General features: G+C 49.8%; 1 protein-coding gene across 2 annotated transcripts in view; it reads right to left on the bottom strand.

Annotated features, from left to right (window-relative positions):
- Nucleotides 1-5,996: 5,996 nt before the first annotated feature.
- Nucleotides 5,997-13,748, bottom strand: part of C6H5orf56 (chromosome 6 C5orf56 homolog) — a 66,634-nt gene continuing 58,882 nt past the window's right edge. The window contains exon 4 of one of the 2 annotated variants that reach the window (XM_025387175.1): nucleotides 5,997-6,374. In XM_025387175.1, the coding sequence (XP_025242960.1) occupies nucleotides 6,004-6,374 (371 nt within the window). In that variant the 3' untranslated portion in view covers nucleotides 5,997-6,003. Of the gene's footprint in view, nucleotides 6,375-10,349; nucleotides 12,009-13,748 lie in introns of those variants that run through there. The other variant, XM_025387179.1, reaches the window with a different exon arrangement.

Raw genomic sequence — 13,748 nt, 5'->3', positions numbered from 1 at the left:
TATGTTCACATAGACGATGGCAGAAGGAGGGGACATTTCTGTCACAGGAACATGCTCATATAAACATAGTTACCTGTCCTTGACTATCACCATGGCTGTCAGTTGATTCTGGGCTCCTGGGGCCCAAGGAGTGTTAGGTTTTGAGGAATGTGCCATAGGTGATGTGTCCTGCTAACACGCAGATGCTGCTCCAAAAAGTTAGTTGATATGACACAGTCACAGACAATCAGAACAGTCAGCAGCCCAAGAAGGGTCCCCATAGCTGCTGTGCTGGGTAGCACTTGCCATCCAGTTTCTAGAGTGATGAAATGCTCTCTCTGTACCGTTCAATACAGTAGGCACTGGCACTAGCCACATGTGCCAACTAAGCACTTGAAATGTGGCCAGTGCAATGAGGAATTGAACTTTTAATTGCATTTAATAAACTACATGTAAATAGTCACATGTGGTCAGTGGTTACCATATTGAACAGTGCAGGTAGATACTGGACTGGGGGCAGATCTGAGGGAGAGGGGTTTGAGTAGCAGGAGGACACTGGGGATAGGGGCTTGGGGCTATTTACCTGCCATTTCTAGTAGTTTGGTATTTCAGCAGCCAACAATAACTATTGGTGCTGAATACCAGCCCTGCAGTGTAGCACGAGACACGTCCATGCACACGTGCATTAGGAAAACTGGCCTTACATGAAGCAGGATTCTGCCTGGGCTGATGCACACAACCTCTATGGAGGGCAAACAGTGTTTCTGAAGACCATAGTTTGGGAACTCCTGACATATGACAATGTCCCCTTCAGGTAAGCCCAAGTTACAGGCTTGTCTGAGGGTGGAAGGTCTGGATATGTGCTTTTCCTGTCTCCCTCTTCAGTGTCTGGCCGTGGGGCATAAACACTACCCAGCAGTAGGTAGGCTGGCCAAGAGAAGCCAGCTTGTATCATCAGCATCGTCTAGGGAATGGAATCATGGCAGTAATATGTTGCTTAGGAAACGAAAGCTCTATGAACACATCTTGCACATTCTCAGTCCCAGAAACCATATGGACTGTGACCCCACTCACTAGGCCCAGCCCTCTGGAAGAGTATGGGCCCTTGAAAAGGGAAGACTGAGTGAGAAAATGATGAGAAAACTACAAAATGGGCAGAGGTCAGTCTGACACATTCATCCTCTGTCAAGCTCAGGAAGTATTGGTCTCTGATCTTGGAGATGCTGTGTGAGTGGCTGGTGGACTCCTGCTGGGTAAATATTCTATATGTGGATGCCTGGACAGGCCCCCATCCCAGGCCCTGCTTGTCAGAAGCTCCCCTTGGGCCGAGTGTGGTGGCTCACACCTGTAATCTTGGCACTTTGGGAGGCTGAGGCGGGTGGATTGCCTGAGTTCAGGAGTTTGAAACCAGGCTGGGCAACATGGTGAAACCCTGTCTCTACTGAGAAACAAAAAAACTAACCAAGCGTGGTGGTGCACACCTGTAATTCCAGCTACTAGGGAGGCTGAGGCAGGAGAATCACTTGAACTCGGGAGGTGGAGGTTGCAGTGAGCTGAGATCACGCCACTGCACTCTAGCCCAGGCAACATAGCGAGACTCTGTCTCAAAAAAACAAAAAAAAAAATTTCCACTTGGAAGCTCCACTCCACTTGGATTTCTCAAGAATAGCTTCACCTGGGAATAGAAGGCTAGACAGGATGGCCTTTTTCAGCTCCTTCAGGGACCAGCCCTTTTTAAGATTTGGATTGAGGTGGCTGGCCACCTGTGGCTTCCATCTGGGGTCTCCTAGTGGGTGATGGCAGGTGGTGGTGTGGAGCAAGGTAGAGTGGACTGATGGGAGGAAAGGGACACCACCCAGAACGAGCAGCAGCTCTGACTTCTCTTTCTCCTGCCCTTCAATCTAATCCCTGATGGAGGGTAGGCAGTGGGTATGTGAAGTCTTGGGCAGCTGTGGAAATCTCTCAAGTTCTAAAAGCAAAGTTAATTGCTTGTAAATTACCAAAAAGAGGAATTATGTCCATCAGCTTCCAATCTCCACAACCAAGATGAAGTCCTCAACTTCCCCATCCCCTCTGATGCCAGGAGTTCCCTCTGATACCAGAAGCAGTTGGTAGCAACTGCTTGGAATCTCCAGGGAGGGACCTCAAAACTCTCCCCAGGCACCCATCACAATGGAGCTGGGTCCTAGGGACCAAACCTGGAGTAGTGTGGGATAGAGCCAGACCTTTCAGGATGGAGAGCTGTCCCATCGCATCCTACCAAGACCTCACCCTTTTCCTAGGAAAAGAAACAAAATAAGGTCTGACAGCTCACCTAAAGGTGATGGCAGCTGACACTACCGAGTCATTAGCCAAACAATGCCTGAAACAGAGCAGTATTAGTAAGATCTGAACCAAGTTTGTGCTTAATAATTAGATCATTCTAAGGACCTGACAGTGCTTCTGTGGGTCATTCTCAAGAGTTTCAGTATAAGCACTAATGGTGGAAGTTGTAGGTTGAGGGAGCTAGGAGGTTGTTGAAAGATTTGTTTTGTTGGGGTTGTGCTGATATCATTGTCATCAAGGACCACTTTCCACTGGGGTAAACTGACAAAGTGGTGCTCAGCCACACCAGCTAGATTTCTCATATTGGGCCAAGTTTACAGACATTTGAGGGCATTTGTGGTTAGTCATGGGCTTCCTTGCCTTAACTCCAAAGGTGTCACTTTCATTGGGCTGGTTTATTCATTCAGCTCACTTGGCAATAGGAAGAAAGCTAGAAGCTAATATGCAAACCACCCCTTCTTGGTGAGTCAGCTTTCAACATCTCTTAGTGCACTGTGTGCAGGGTGTTGTGACCATTACAACTCCAAAGGTAAGAACTTTCTCTGATTTTTCTGGAAGTCTCCAGTGGGGCCTGCCAAAGTGGGAACTGAAATCCTGGGGTAGCCCTGGGAGGTGGAGTTTTTTTTTCTAGCAGTAATGCCTCCGGTTGGTGGGGCTGGGAAACAGCCAGGTTGTCATTCTCTGGGACCACTTGGTCTTTCACACTGTGCACAGATCCAAAAATCTGCCCTTATATGTAGAGGGGAAAAGGGGGTATAGATGTCCTCCAGGCAGTCCTGTTGGAGCACCCAGGGCCAATACAGTGACCCTATAGAAAGCTTTCATCTCTATCAGATGTAATGCTATTCCTTAACTTGGGCACGACTAATCCTCCAATTCATCAGAACTCAGCACTAACCTTTCCCCAGTTCTGCCAGCTGTCACAGAGGAAGGAGGCCTGGGGTGGGAGAAGGGGGAGTTGGTGCCCTCCTTTTGCAGGGGTGAAAGTACTTGGCAGGTTGGAGCTTGGCGTCTTCATCCGGAGCTCCCTTGTGGGGCCAAGTCTAAGGCAGCAGAAGGGTATAGCTGCTGGCCACATAGTTTTCCTAGCTCCAGGCAGCTCTCAAGAGACCCATTTATGCTGGTTTTCTCGGGGTGAGGAGTTATAGAAGCCCACGTCTGCTGGCTCAGTGGTAAGACACAGGCCTGCAGAGTCTGTGCTGAGTGAAACTTCAGCTGGGGAGGTAGTGGCGGCTATGGAGCAAGGACATGGGGACTGGATGAAAGAGGGGAGGCAGACGTCCAGCCCACCATTCCTCACCCAAGGAGATGATCCCACAAGCTCACAAATGAGCAGAACTGGAAAAGACCTCAAAGTCTGGCTGGATAATGGCAACACAGGTCTTGAGTGCTCACTTTGTGCTGGGTGCTGTGCCAAGCACCCTGTGTGCACCACGGCACTGGCACCCCACCACGGCCCTTGTTCACAGACCAGGAAACCAACTCTCACCACCTAATCAGTATGGAACCTTGGTTCCAACCCACATCTGTCTGTGCCCAGAATCCAGGTTGGTTCCATATCAGGCTGCCTGAGAGAAGAACACGGAGGCCTACACAAGAAGCTGGGGAGAACTAGCAAGGGGCAGGCCCCGAGTGCCTTATGCCAAGCAAGCACTTGTGGATGCTGAGGGAAGACAGCAAAAGCTGCAGCTGCTGTCCTGCCTTCAGCTCTCCTCCCTTCCCCCAGCACACACAGCTTCCGACACCCCTGGCAACATGGCTCTGCTGCTACAGGCCCCAGGGCCCCAAAAGGGTAGGGTTTGGCTTGGTCCTCAAGGGAAGCAATGCCCCACCTATGCCCTGGAGGCCACCTGCAGTTTCGAAGGGTGGGGCCCCCAGGGGCCAGGACACAGACAGGCTTGTAACTTGGCCTCAGTGCAGGGGGCAGCTCAGCCACAGCAGGCCTGTCTGGAGCAAACAGGGGACTCTGGCCTGCTAGGCCTTATCTCAGCTCCCAGCATCAAAGAGGACTTTTCAGCCATGTTTCTGTCTCAGCAAGACAACGTAGTCTCCTGTTCTGCTTTAAACCAGACCCGCTGTTAGGTCCTGGGGTTCCTTAGAGATCTGGACCCTGGGTGGCTGACTGTGAGACTCAGGACCATGCACAGATACATCCTCATTCCCAGCCACCAGGCTCGGGTCAGACCCTATGGCTTTGGTGGGCCTAATTCCTGGTTTCTTGATCCCTGAGAACACCTGGCACCTCTGGCAGCTGGCCAGTTGCTACCCTACATCAGGCGGGCACTGGGATTCACCTGCAGGCTTCCTTTAGGGAAGGCTCTCCCCTGCCCTCCTGTGCCAGCCCAGAGGGGCAGCCTGGGTGAGGCCTTTGCATCCATTTCAGGCCAATGCTGGGTCCCCTCCTGTTTCTGCCCTTCTTCTTTCCTTCAAAGCAACAATGTTGTGGGGATGTCCAGTTCTGCTACCACTTCTCCCTCACACTGTCAATCTGGAATTTGTCCAGAATTGGGGCCCAAGTAGTGAGTTCTTACACAGTGGTTAAAAAAACAAAAAAACCCACACAACTCAGCTCTACCTTCGCCCAGAGAGGCCACGGGATATACCCAGGATCTCAGATCAGGAGGGAGGCCCCAGGAGAGGTGTGGCAGGGATCATGTGCTTCTCTGGTTTCTTGGAGAAAGCCGGCTTTGTGGAACAAGGGAGGCATATGGACATGGAGTTGGTGTTTGGGGATGTGGGAGCCATTAGGCCAGAATTACAAGAAGTCCTGTCATGTTGGCCACACCAGGGCAACGGTGGACCGGTGTGGGGGCTGGGGTGGGGGCTGATGGCCTGACTGTGGGGGCAGTGGAGGGCTGTTTCTGTTGGGGACCCAGGGCTCCCCTCCAAGTGCTCCTGCTTGGCTTGTTGGGATGCGGAGAGGAGCTGGAGTTGGGATAGGTCACAGCGAAGGATACAGCCTGGCATTCCCATATGGGGTGGGGGTGGGGTGGGGCAGGGAGAAGGACCTGGGGGTGTCCAACTTTCAAAGACTTGGAATAGCCTGGTGAGTGTTCATCACCATTCTTCTGTCATAGGTGGCAAGCAGCCAGAGTTTTGGGCCCAGGAGACCATCTACCCCCAAGCTTGTGGGGCCTGCCTCAGGTCACTGAGGAGGACCCCAGTTTTGGTCTCCGGCCATCCTAAGATGTGTGCAGTGGAGCCCTGGGGCCCTCCCTTCTCTGACTGGTGATAGCCCTCACAGGCAAAGCCTCACCCTTTAGGGCCTGTCCCTTCCTGTCTGCCAGTCCCCACAAGGGCTGCAGGGTACCCAATCTCGCCAACCAGACTGGAAGCTCCCCAGGGGCAAGCAGCTGATCTCTTCCATATTCTCACAGCGTTCAGCCAGGATTGGCACTTCAGAGCATCTCCTGCTGCTCAGTAGAGACGTAGTTAGCATGTCTCTATAGTAGCACTTTCTGAGTCCCTCTCCTGGGGGGCCCAGGCTAGACTCTGGGGTCCAGAGGAGCAAGCAGGCTGAGAGGCAAAAAGGCACAGAGAAATAACCAACCCTGCCCCTGCAGTAGAACCCTGGGCAGAACAGGCCATGACCAACCAGCAGCCAAGGTCAAAGGCCCCAGACCAAGGGCCAGTGTGTGTACAACATGCAGCATGACCGCTTGTCTCCTTCGGCAGGACTGGAGATAGAAGGCTGAGTCATTAACAACTTTCTTTTATTAAAAATGTACATAAGTAAAAGGAACATGGTTTAATTGTACAAAGAGTAAGAAGTACAGATGAGCAAATAACATGTATTAAAGTCACCTGCAATATACCACCCAGAAGTAACCAGGCTATTGAATTTTTAGAGACTGGGGTGCAAACACATTTTTTCACTCCCTTGTGCATATATGTGGGAGCTCTGCCATATGCAGACACAGACGTGGTGTCCACAGGCGATATCTCTGCTGGGAATGCTGCAAGCAGGAGTCTGTCCTTTCCTGGTACTGGCTCGGGACCCTTCCTCAGCGCCCAGGTCTCTCTAGTATCCAGGAGTCCAAAGGCCCAGCTGTACAGGCTGCAGAGGTGATCTAGAATAGATTAGGAGGTGCGAAAGGGCTTGGAGATAGGCTGACCAACTGTTTCAGTTTGCTTAGGACCAAGGAGTTTCCCAGGATTTGGGACTTTCTGTGCTAAAACTGGGCAAGTCCCAGGCAAACCAGGGCCAGTTGGTCACCCTCCCTGAGGGCCAAAGGCTTTGTCCAGCCCCTCCTGCCCTGTGCTTGCCATCTGCCCTCCTGCTGGGGTTCTGGATCCCCCATGCCCACACCAAGCAGCTCAGGGACAGAGGCATGGCTGGGGCCTTGCCTCCTGAGAAGCTGGGACTATAAGGTTCCAGCCTGAGGCCTAGGGAGGGACAGGGGAAAGGGAATAAATGAAGGCAGACAGTCTGTTATCACCCAAGAAAAGGGCCAGGTGAACTATGGCTGTTAAGGGCAGCTAGGGACATACAGGTGGAAGGGTCTAATACTTGGCTGGCCACCCCTCCAGCCCTGGAGCTCAGTGTGTGGTCCCCAGAGGCCCCAGACCCTAAGAAGTGCAGGGTGTCTGGATTGAAAGGCCTCAGCTCCCTGGGCTCCTACAGCCCTGGTGCCTCAGGCCTTACCTTCCCCCTCCTCCATCTCCACACCCCTTGGCACTTCCTGCCCAGCTCCTCTCTACTGGGAGCAGAGGATGAAGGAAGAGGAATCCAGGACAGAACGAGCTGAAAGAGGAGCAGGCAGGTGGGAGGGGACCTGGGCAGAAAGGACCTCTCTGATAGTGGCGGGAACATCCTGGCTGTGGTCTGGCCCAGCCCACTGTCTATGCCTGATGATGCCTGAGGATGCCTGAGGATGGGGGGCCCTTGGAAAACTCAGAAGAGAGGCTGGGTGTGGAAGGCAGAATATTGGTCCACAGTGGAATAAAGAGGTCCATGTTCTAATGCATGAGCCTATGAATATGTTGCTACATGGCAAAGAGGAATTAAAACTGCAGATGGAATTAAGGTTGCTAACCAGCTCACTTGCAAATACAGAGACTACCCTGGATTATTGGTGTGGGCCCAGTGTAATCACAAGGGTTCTTAAATGAAGAAGAAGGAGGCAGAAGGGTCAGAACCAGAGGGATCACATTGTGAAAGACCTGACCAGCCAGTGCTGGCTTTGAAAGTGGAGGAAGGGGCTGCAGGTCAAGGAATGCAGGCAGCTTCTAAAAGCTGGAAAGGGAAAGGAAGAAAAGGGATTCTCCACTAGAGCCCCCAGGAAGAAATGCAGCTCTGTTGACACCTTGAGTTTAGCCCAGTGAGACCTGTTTTGGACTTCTGACTACAGAACTGTAAGAAAAGAAATGGGCCAGGTGCAGTGGCTCACACCTGTAATCCTAGTACTTTGGGAGGCTGAGGCAGGCAGATTGCTTGAGCCCAGGAGTTTGAGACCAGCCAGGGCAACATAGTGAGACCCTGTCTCTATAAAATATATAAAAAATTAGCCAGGTGTGGTAGCACATGCCTTAAGTCCCGGCTACTTGGGAGGCTGAGGTAGGAGGATGGTCTAAGCCCAGGAGGGAGAGGTTGCAGTGAGTCAAGATTGCACCATTGCACTCCAGCCTGAGTGACAGAGCAAGACCCTGTATCAAAAAAAAAAAAAAAAAAAAAAAAAGAAGAAGAAGAAGAAAAAAGAAAAAAATTGTGTTGTTTCAAGCCCCTGTTTATGATAGTTTGTTAGAGCAGCAATGGGAAACGGATCCACTGGGAAACCATTTGGGGGATGCAGCTGCCCAAAATCCCTGTGCATGGGTTAGACTCAGCCTCAGAAGGCTCTACAGCCTCTCTGTGAAAAACTCCATTCCCTCTGGGAGAAGCTCAGACTCTAGAGCCCTGGGCAGGGAATGGGTCTCCATGGCATGGAGGGGGTCAAGAAGGATGCCCCCAGGATAGTGCCTCTGCTAGACCTCTCTACAGGAAGCAGCTGCCTCTTTGAGCCCCCTCCCCAAACCTCATGAGCTGAGGTCAGGCCACCTAGGACAACTAGTCAGAGGCCACAGGGCTTGGCTTAAGACTCCCAGGAAGGAGTTGCATGGCCCCTCCATACATCCATAATACTCATAACACTCTCAGTCCTTGGCCTTAATAAGGGGATACTAAGGGGACTCAGTTTAGCTCTGGAAAAGCTAGGACTACCAGAAAAAAAAAGTTTAGAGGAAAAAAAAAGTTACTGGATGCCAGCTAGATCTGCATAAAGTCCCTGCTCTGCCACTTACTAGCTATGTGGCCTCAAATAAGCCACTAGACCTTTTGTAGCCTCAGTTTCTTCATCTGTAAAATGGGTACAACATCATTTGTCTTATCTGTCTCACAGGATGTGTGAGTCTCAGGTGAGATAACACACGAGAAAACATTGTGCTGCACAGCTTGAGATGCAAACAGTAACGATCACAACCCCACATGCCTTTTGATAGGGTGAATGATCACAGCATCCTGTGTTAGGAAGGAAGGGGTAAGCGCAGACGCTTCAAAACTCTGTCTCACCCATAGGCAGAAGGGTGTAGCCTGGCCAGGGGAGAAAAGGACCCAGCCACTGCCACCACCCTGCAGCTCACACCGGATGTGCGACAGAGCCACCGTGCAGCCCCACAGGATGTCCTCCAACCACTGCAGACTGTGGGGCTTTGCTTTTTTTTTTTTAAAAGGTTTTCTAGAGTTTCTTCTACATCAAAAACAATCCCTCCTTCTCATAAAGCACAATTTTACAGGGGAAAAGGGGGACGTGAAACTATATACAACACAATTCAAATCTAATTAATATATAATTTTTTGTGGAATACAGATGGGGAGAATATATCACAATACTAAAGGTGATTACCTTTGGATAGTGGGATTACAGGTGATATAATATAAAAATTTGTTTTATATTTCTATAGTTTAAAAATGTTCCATGATGACCTATAATTATTTTTACTTATTTATTTTTTGAGACAAAATCTCACTCTGTTGACCAGGCTGGAGTGCAGTGGTGCAATCTCAGCTTACTGTAGTCTCGACTTCACAGGCTCAAGTGATCCTCCCACCTCAGCCTCCCAAGAAGCTGGGACTACAGGTATGTACCACCACGCCCAGCTAATTTTTTGTAGACACAGGATTTTGCCATGTTGTCCATGCTGGTCTCGAACTCCTGAGCTCACGTAATCCTCCTTCCTCGGCCTCCCAAAGTACTGGGAGTATGGGTGTGAGTCACCTTGACTGGCCTATAATTACTTTTATAATCAGAAAAAAATTATAAATAAATATAAAAAGTGCCAGGAACTTTCTTTTGTGGAGCCACAAACTGGGCTCAAGGAATAATTTGAGCTGGGCTCTGCAGGGGTGGGAGTCTAGGCCTGGGCCCTGGTCCTTGCTGTGTGACTCTGGAGACTCACTGCTTTCCCTCCCTGGCCTTTGTTTGCCTGGTAAGACAAGATGCTGCACAAGATGCTCCCTAGGGTCCTTTGCAGCTTAATAAGTAAAGTATTCGCCTTGGTCTCATCCATCCCAGCTCTGTGCCCAGCTTCGAGCGGCTCCTCTGTGCCTGGGGAGAAGGGCAAGCGCCTTACTCATGCCTTGAGGTTGCTGACCACTTCCCTCACCAGCCTCACTCCTTCCAGACCTGCCCTGGGAGTCCCTGCCTCCTGGCCTTCACCTGCATCATAGTCTGTACTTCTCAGAGCCCTGCCCTTCCTTGAAGAACAAAGCCTGGCCAAATTGTGTCAGCCTGCTGGCCTGCTGTGACCCCTGCTTACGTCATACATAACAATAGCTATAACTTATTGACATTAACTTCAGGTCACATAGCAAAAGTGCTCTCATTTAAATCTGAGGCCACCAGAGGATCCATAGACTAAAATGTTAACAGCATCTCCTGGAGTTGTGGAGTGTGGTGACCCTATTTGATCCTCTTGTGCCACTGAGAGATATATTATTAACCCAATTTCACTGATAAGATAACAGAGGCTCAGAGAGGACAAGTAAACTTGCCCATGGTCACACAGTGGGTTCATGGCAGAGTTGGGAGGTGATCCCTAGTCAGTTCCAAGTCCAGGATTTTCTCACTCCCACAATGGTGTCTCCCTTAATGACTCTCACGTTCTAGTCTCTGAGTACAGGAAGGGTATGTTCTGAGTTGAACACACAGAGAGCACTCAATGATGTCTGGTGGTGAAGATGTTAATCATGAGTTCCATCAAGGTTTATCATTCAATCAACAAGTCTTCCTAGCGTGTCTGGGAGCTCTGGGGGCCAAGGACAGGTCTATTGCAGTTCAGCGTTGCATTCTGGCACCTGGTGGTTTCTGGCACATAGCCCATGCTCATTAAATGACATGAATGATTGTCCATTCAAATAATAAAACAACAAATAAATAATACTAGCTAACAGGTATGGAGTGCCTACAAGCCAGCCAGGAAACCTCCTGCCTACTCAGGGAATTTCCGGGACAGTTGAGGAGAAACATAACACTGTTGACAAGGGCTACAACGTAGGGTTTTACACCAAAACAGTGTCTATGTAAATAGTGTCTATCAAAGAGAGAAAAATGATGGGCAGACACCCTGATCCTCCCCACAGTGCTGGAGGCCATGCCAGCCACTGTCCCCATTACAATTTGCATATAGTGACTGCCGAAGCACACAAACCTGAATTTTGTGTCTGCATCCATGGTTCTGTCTGTTCAGATCACATCTGGATACTACTGTTGCCTCTCCAGACTGGATAACCAGTCTGCTGAGGGCCAGAAGATGGTGAGATGGAAACTAGTCATGTTTAGCTTGGAGAAGAGAAAGGAAGACCATCTTTAACACCTGACAGGTTGCTCTTCCCAAGAGGGGCCAGTGGGCAACAGACGTGGTCAGCAGTTCCAGGCACCCCTGAGGAACCCTGCTCCAGCTGTCAGGGCTGTCTGGCAAGGGACCAGTCCCTCCTCTGGAGAAGTGGCGAGCCCAGTGGGCTGCCTCTCCAGCAGGATCCTATAGAGACCTGACTCTCTACAGTGCACGCTCCACACGCTTGCTCACTTGACAAACACTTATTATAACAACTGTCACCCTGGGCCCATTCCAGGTGAGCGACATAAGGATGAATAAAACAAGGCCTGTACCAGTAGAGAACGTCAGTCCCATAGGGGAGAAAGTCAGGAAAGCCTCATCCTGAGCCTTGGACCCTTTACTGTGCATCCTGTAGGCTCCTGTCTCAGCCTCTGCTGAAGGCTATTTTTTTCCTTGTATTCTGCAGGGACCAAGCATATGGCAGATAATCAACAAATGCAGGCATCCCTGAAGAGGGGATCCTGGGATAAAAGCCCCAGCTGAATCAGTGCTATACAGGGGCCAAGTGGGGCTGGGTCCCAGGCAGGGTCATTTGCAGGGGTCTCTCTGCCCCTTCAAGTCCTGCCAGACAGGCCTTGGCCATGGTTTCTTCCTGTCCTGTTCCCCTAACCACAGTTGATCTTCCCTGGCTGTTATGAAATGTCAAAGAATGTCCTGCAATCCTAAATTCCATAATGATCTTTATCTTCTGTTCCCTCTGAGGCTCCTCAATCTGCAGTAACAGCTGTGGTTCAGCAAGCAGTGTGGCACTCTGGAGTGCTGTTCTGAAACAGGGCCGGCGTGGGGCAGAGCTCATCTGCTGCCCTGTCCGTTCACTGTGCTGTTCAGGGCTAGAGAAGATTCATGTACGTGTACACTTTTTAAAAATTGTGAAACAATAATTATGCAGAAAAATACACAGAATGTATGTTCAGTTTAACAAATAATCATAAAGCAAATCTCTATAAAGCCACTGCTGCTCTGCAGTGACCCCTGCTTCCCCGTAAGTCGTGCATAATAATAACTACAACTTACTGACCATGAACTTCAGGTCACACAGCAAAAGTGTTCTCACTTAATCTTTGGCCACCAGAGGCTGCGTAGACTAAAATGTGAACAGCTTCCCCTGCAGTTGTGGAGTGTGGTGACCCTATTGGATCTTCTCATGCCACTGAGGGATATACTGTTTTCTGTAGAGATGTCCAGCAGAGGCACTGTCCTGGGGGGCATCCTTCTTGATCACCCCCATGCCATGGACGCCCATTCCCTGCCCAGGGCTCTAGAGTCTGAGCTTCTCCAAGAGGGAATGGAGTCTTTCGCAGGGGGGCTGTGGAGCCTTGTAAGGCTGAATCTAACCAAGAGCCGGGATTTTGGGTGGCTGCATATCCCAGATGGTTTCCCAGTGGACCAGCTTCCTGTTGCTGCTCTAATAAATTAACATAAATTTAGGGGCTTAAAACAACACAAATTTCTTTTCTTATAGTTCCATAGGTCAGAAGTCTAAAACAGGTCTCACTGGGCTAAACTGAAGGTGTCAGCAGGGCTGCATTCCTTTCTCGGGGCTCTAGTAGAGAATCTCTTTCCTTTCTTCCCCTTTCGAGCTTTTAGGAGCTGCCTACATTCCTTGGCCTGCGGCCCCTTCCTCCACCTTCAAAGCTAGCACTGGCTGGCCAGGTCTTTCATATATTGCAATCTCTCTGCTTCTGCTTCTGACCCTTCTGCCTCTCCCTTCTCCATTTAAGAATGCTTGTGATTACATTGGGCCCACCCACCCCAGTTTCTACCCAATAATCCAGGGTAATCTCCCAAAGTTAAAGAGATAAAACAATACTAGCATCCCCAAAGCACCTCCATGTTCCCCTACTAATCACAACCCCAACCCTCCCTTGTGCATGAGCAAATAGACATTTGTAATAATTCTGTGCTTTTTGTAGTTTGACCTCCTCTGCATGTATCCTTAACAATACAGTTCAGTTTTGCCAGCTGTTAGATTGTTGCTAAAAGGAATTATACTGTATGCATTCTTTTGTAGGTTTTATTCATTGATGAATCATTTGTTATTACAGTATTATTATCCAATATGACAATATTACAGTTATTGCAAGTCGCTGTAGTTCATTTCACTCCAGGAACACTGCACAATTTATTTGTACTCTCCACTGTTGATGGTCATTTGGACATTTTCTGGTGCTATGTGGATATTCTGGTGCACATGGATAAGAGTGTGGGGTTAGAGAAGATTCTGATGAGTGGGACTCTTGGGTTATAGAGTATATATATGGTTTCATCTTTTAAACATTTTTATATTATTCATTTTTTTAAAGACTAGTTGCTGGGCATGGTGGCTCACGCCTGTAATCCCAGCACTTTGGGAGGCCGAAGCAGGCGGATCATGAGGTCAGGAGATTGAGACCATCCTGGCTAACATGGTAAAACCCCATCTCTACTAAAAAAAAACCACAAAAAATTAGCCAGGTGTGGTGGCGGGTGCCCGTAGTCCCAGTTACTCAGGAGGCCGAGGCAGGAGAATAGCGTGAACCTGGGAGGTGGAGGCTGCAGGGAGCCGAGACCTCGCCACTGCACTCCAGCCT

Source organism: Theropithecus gelada, chromosome 6, assembly GCF_003255815.1.
Source record: "Theropithecus gelada isolate Dixy chromosome 6, Tgel_1.0, whole genome shotgun sequence".
In the NCBI taxonomy this organism is placed as follows: Eukaryota; Metazoa; Chordata; class Mammalia; order Primates; family Cercopithecidae; genus Theropithecus; species Theropithecus gelada.
This window is presented reverse-complemented; position numbering and strand designations above follow the sequence as displayed.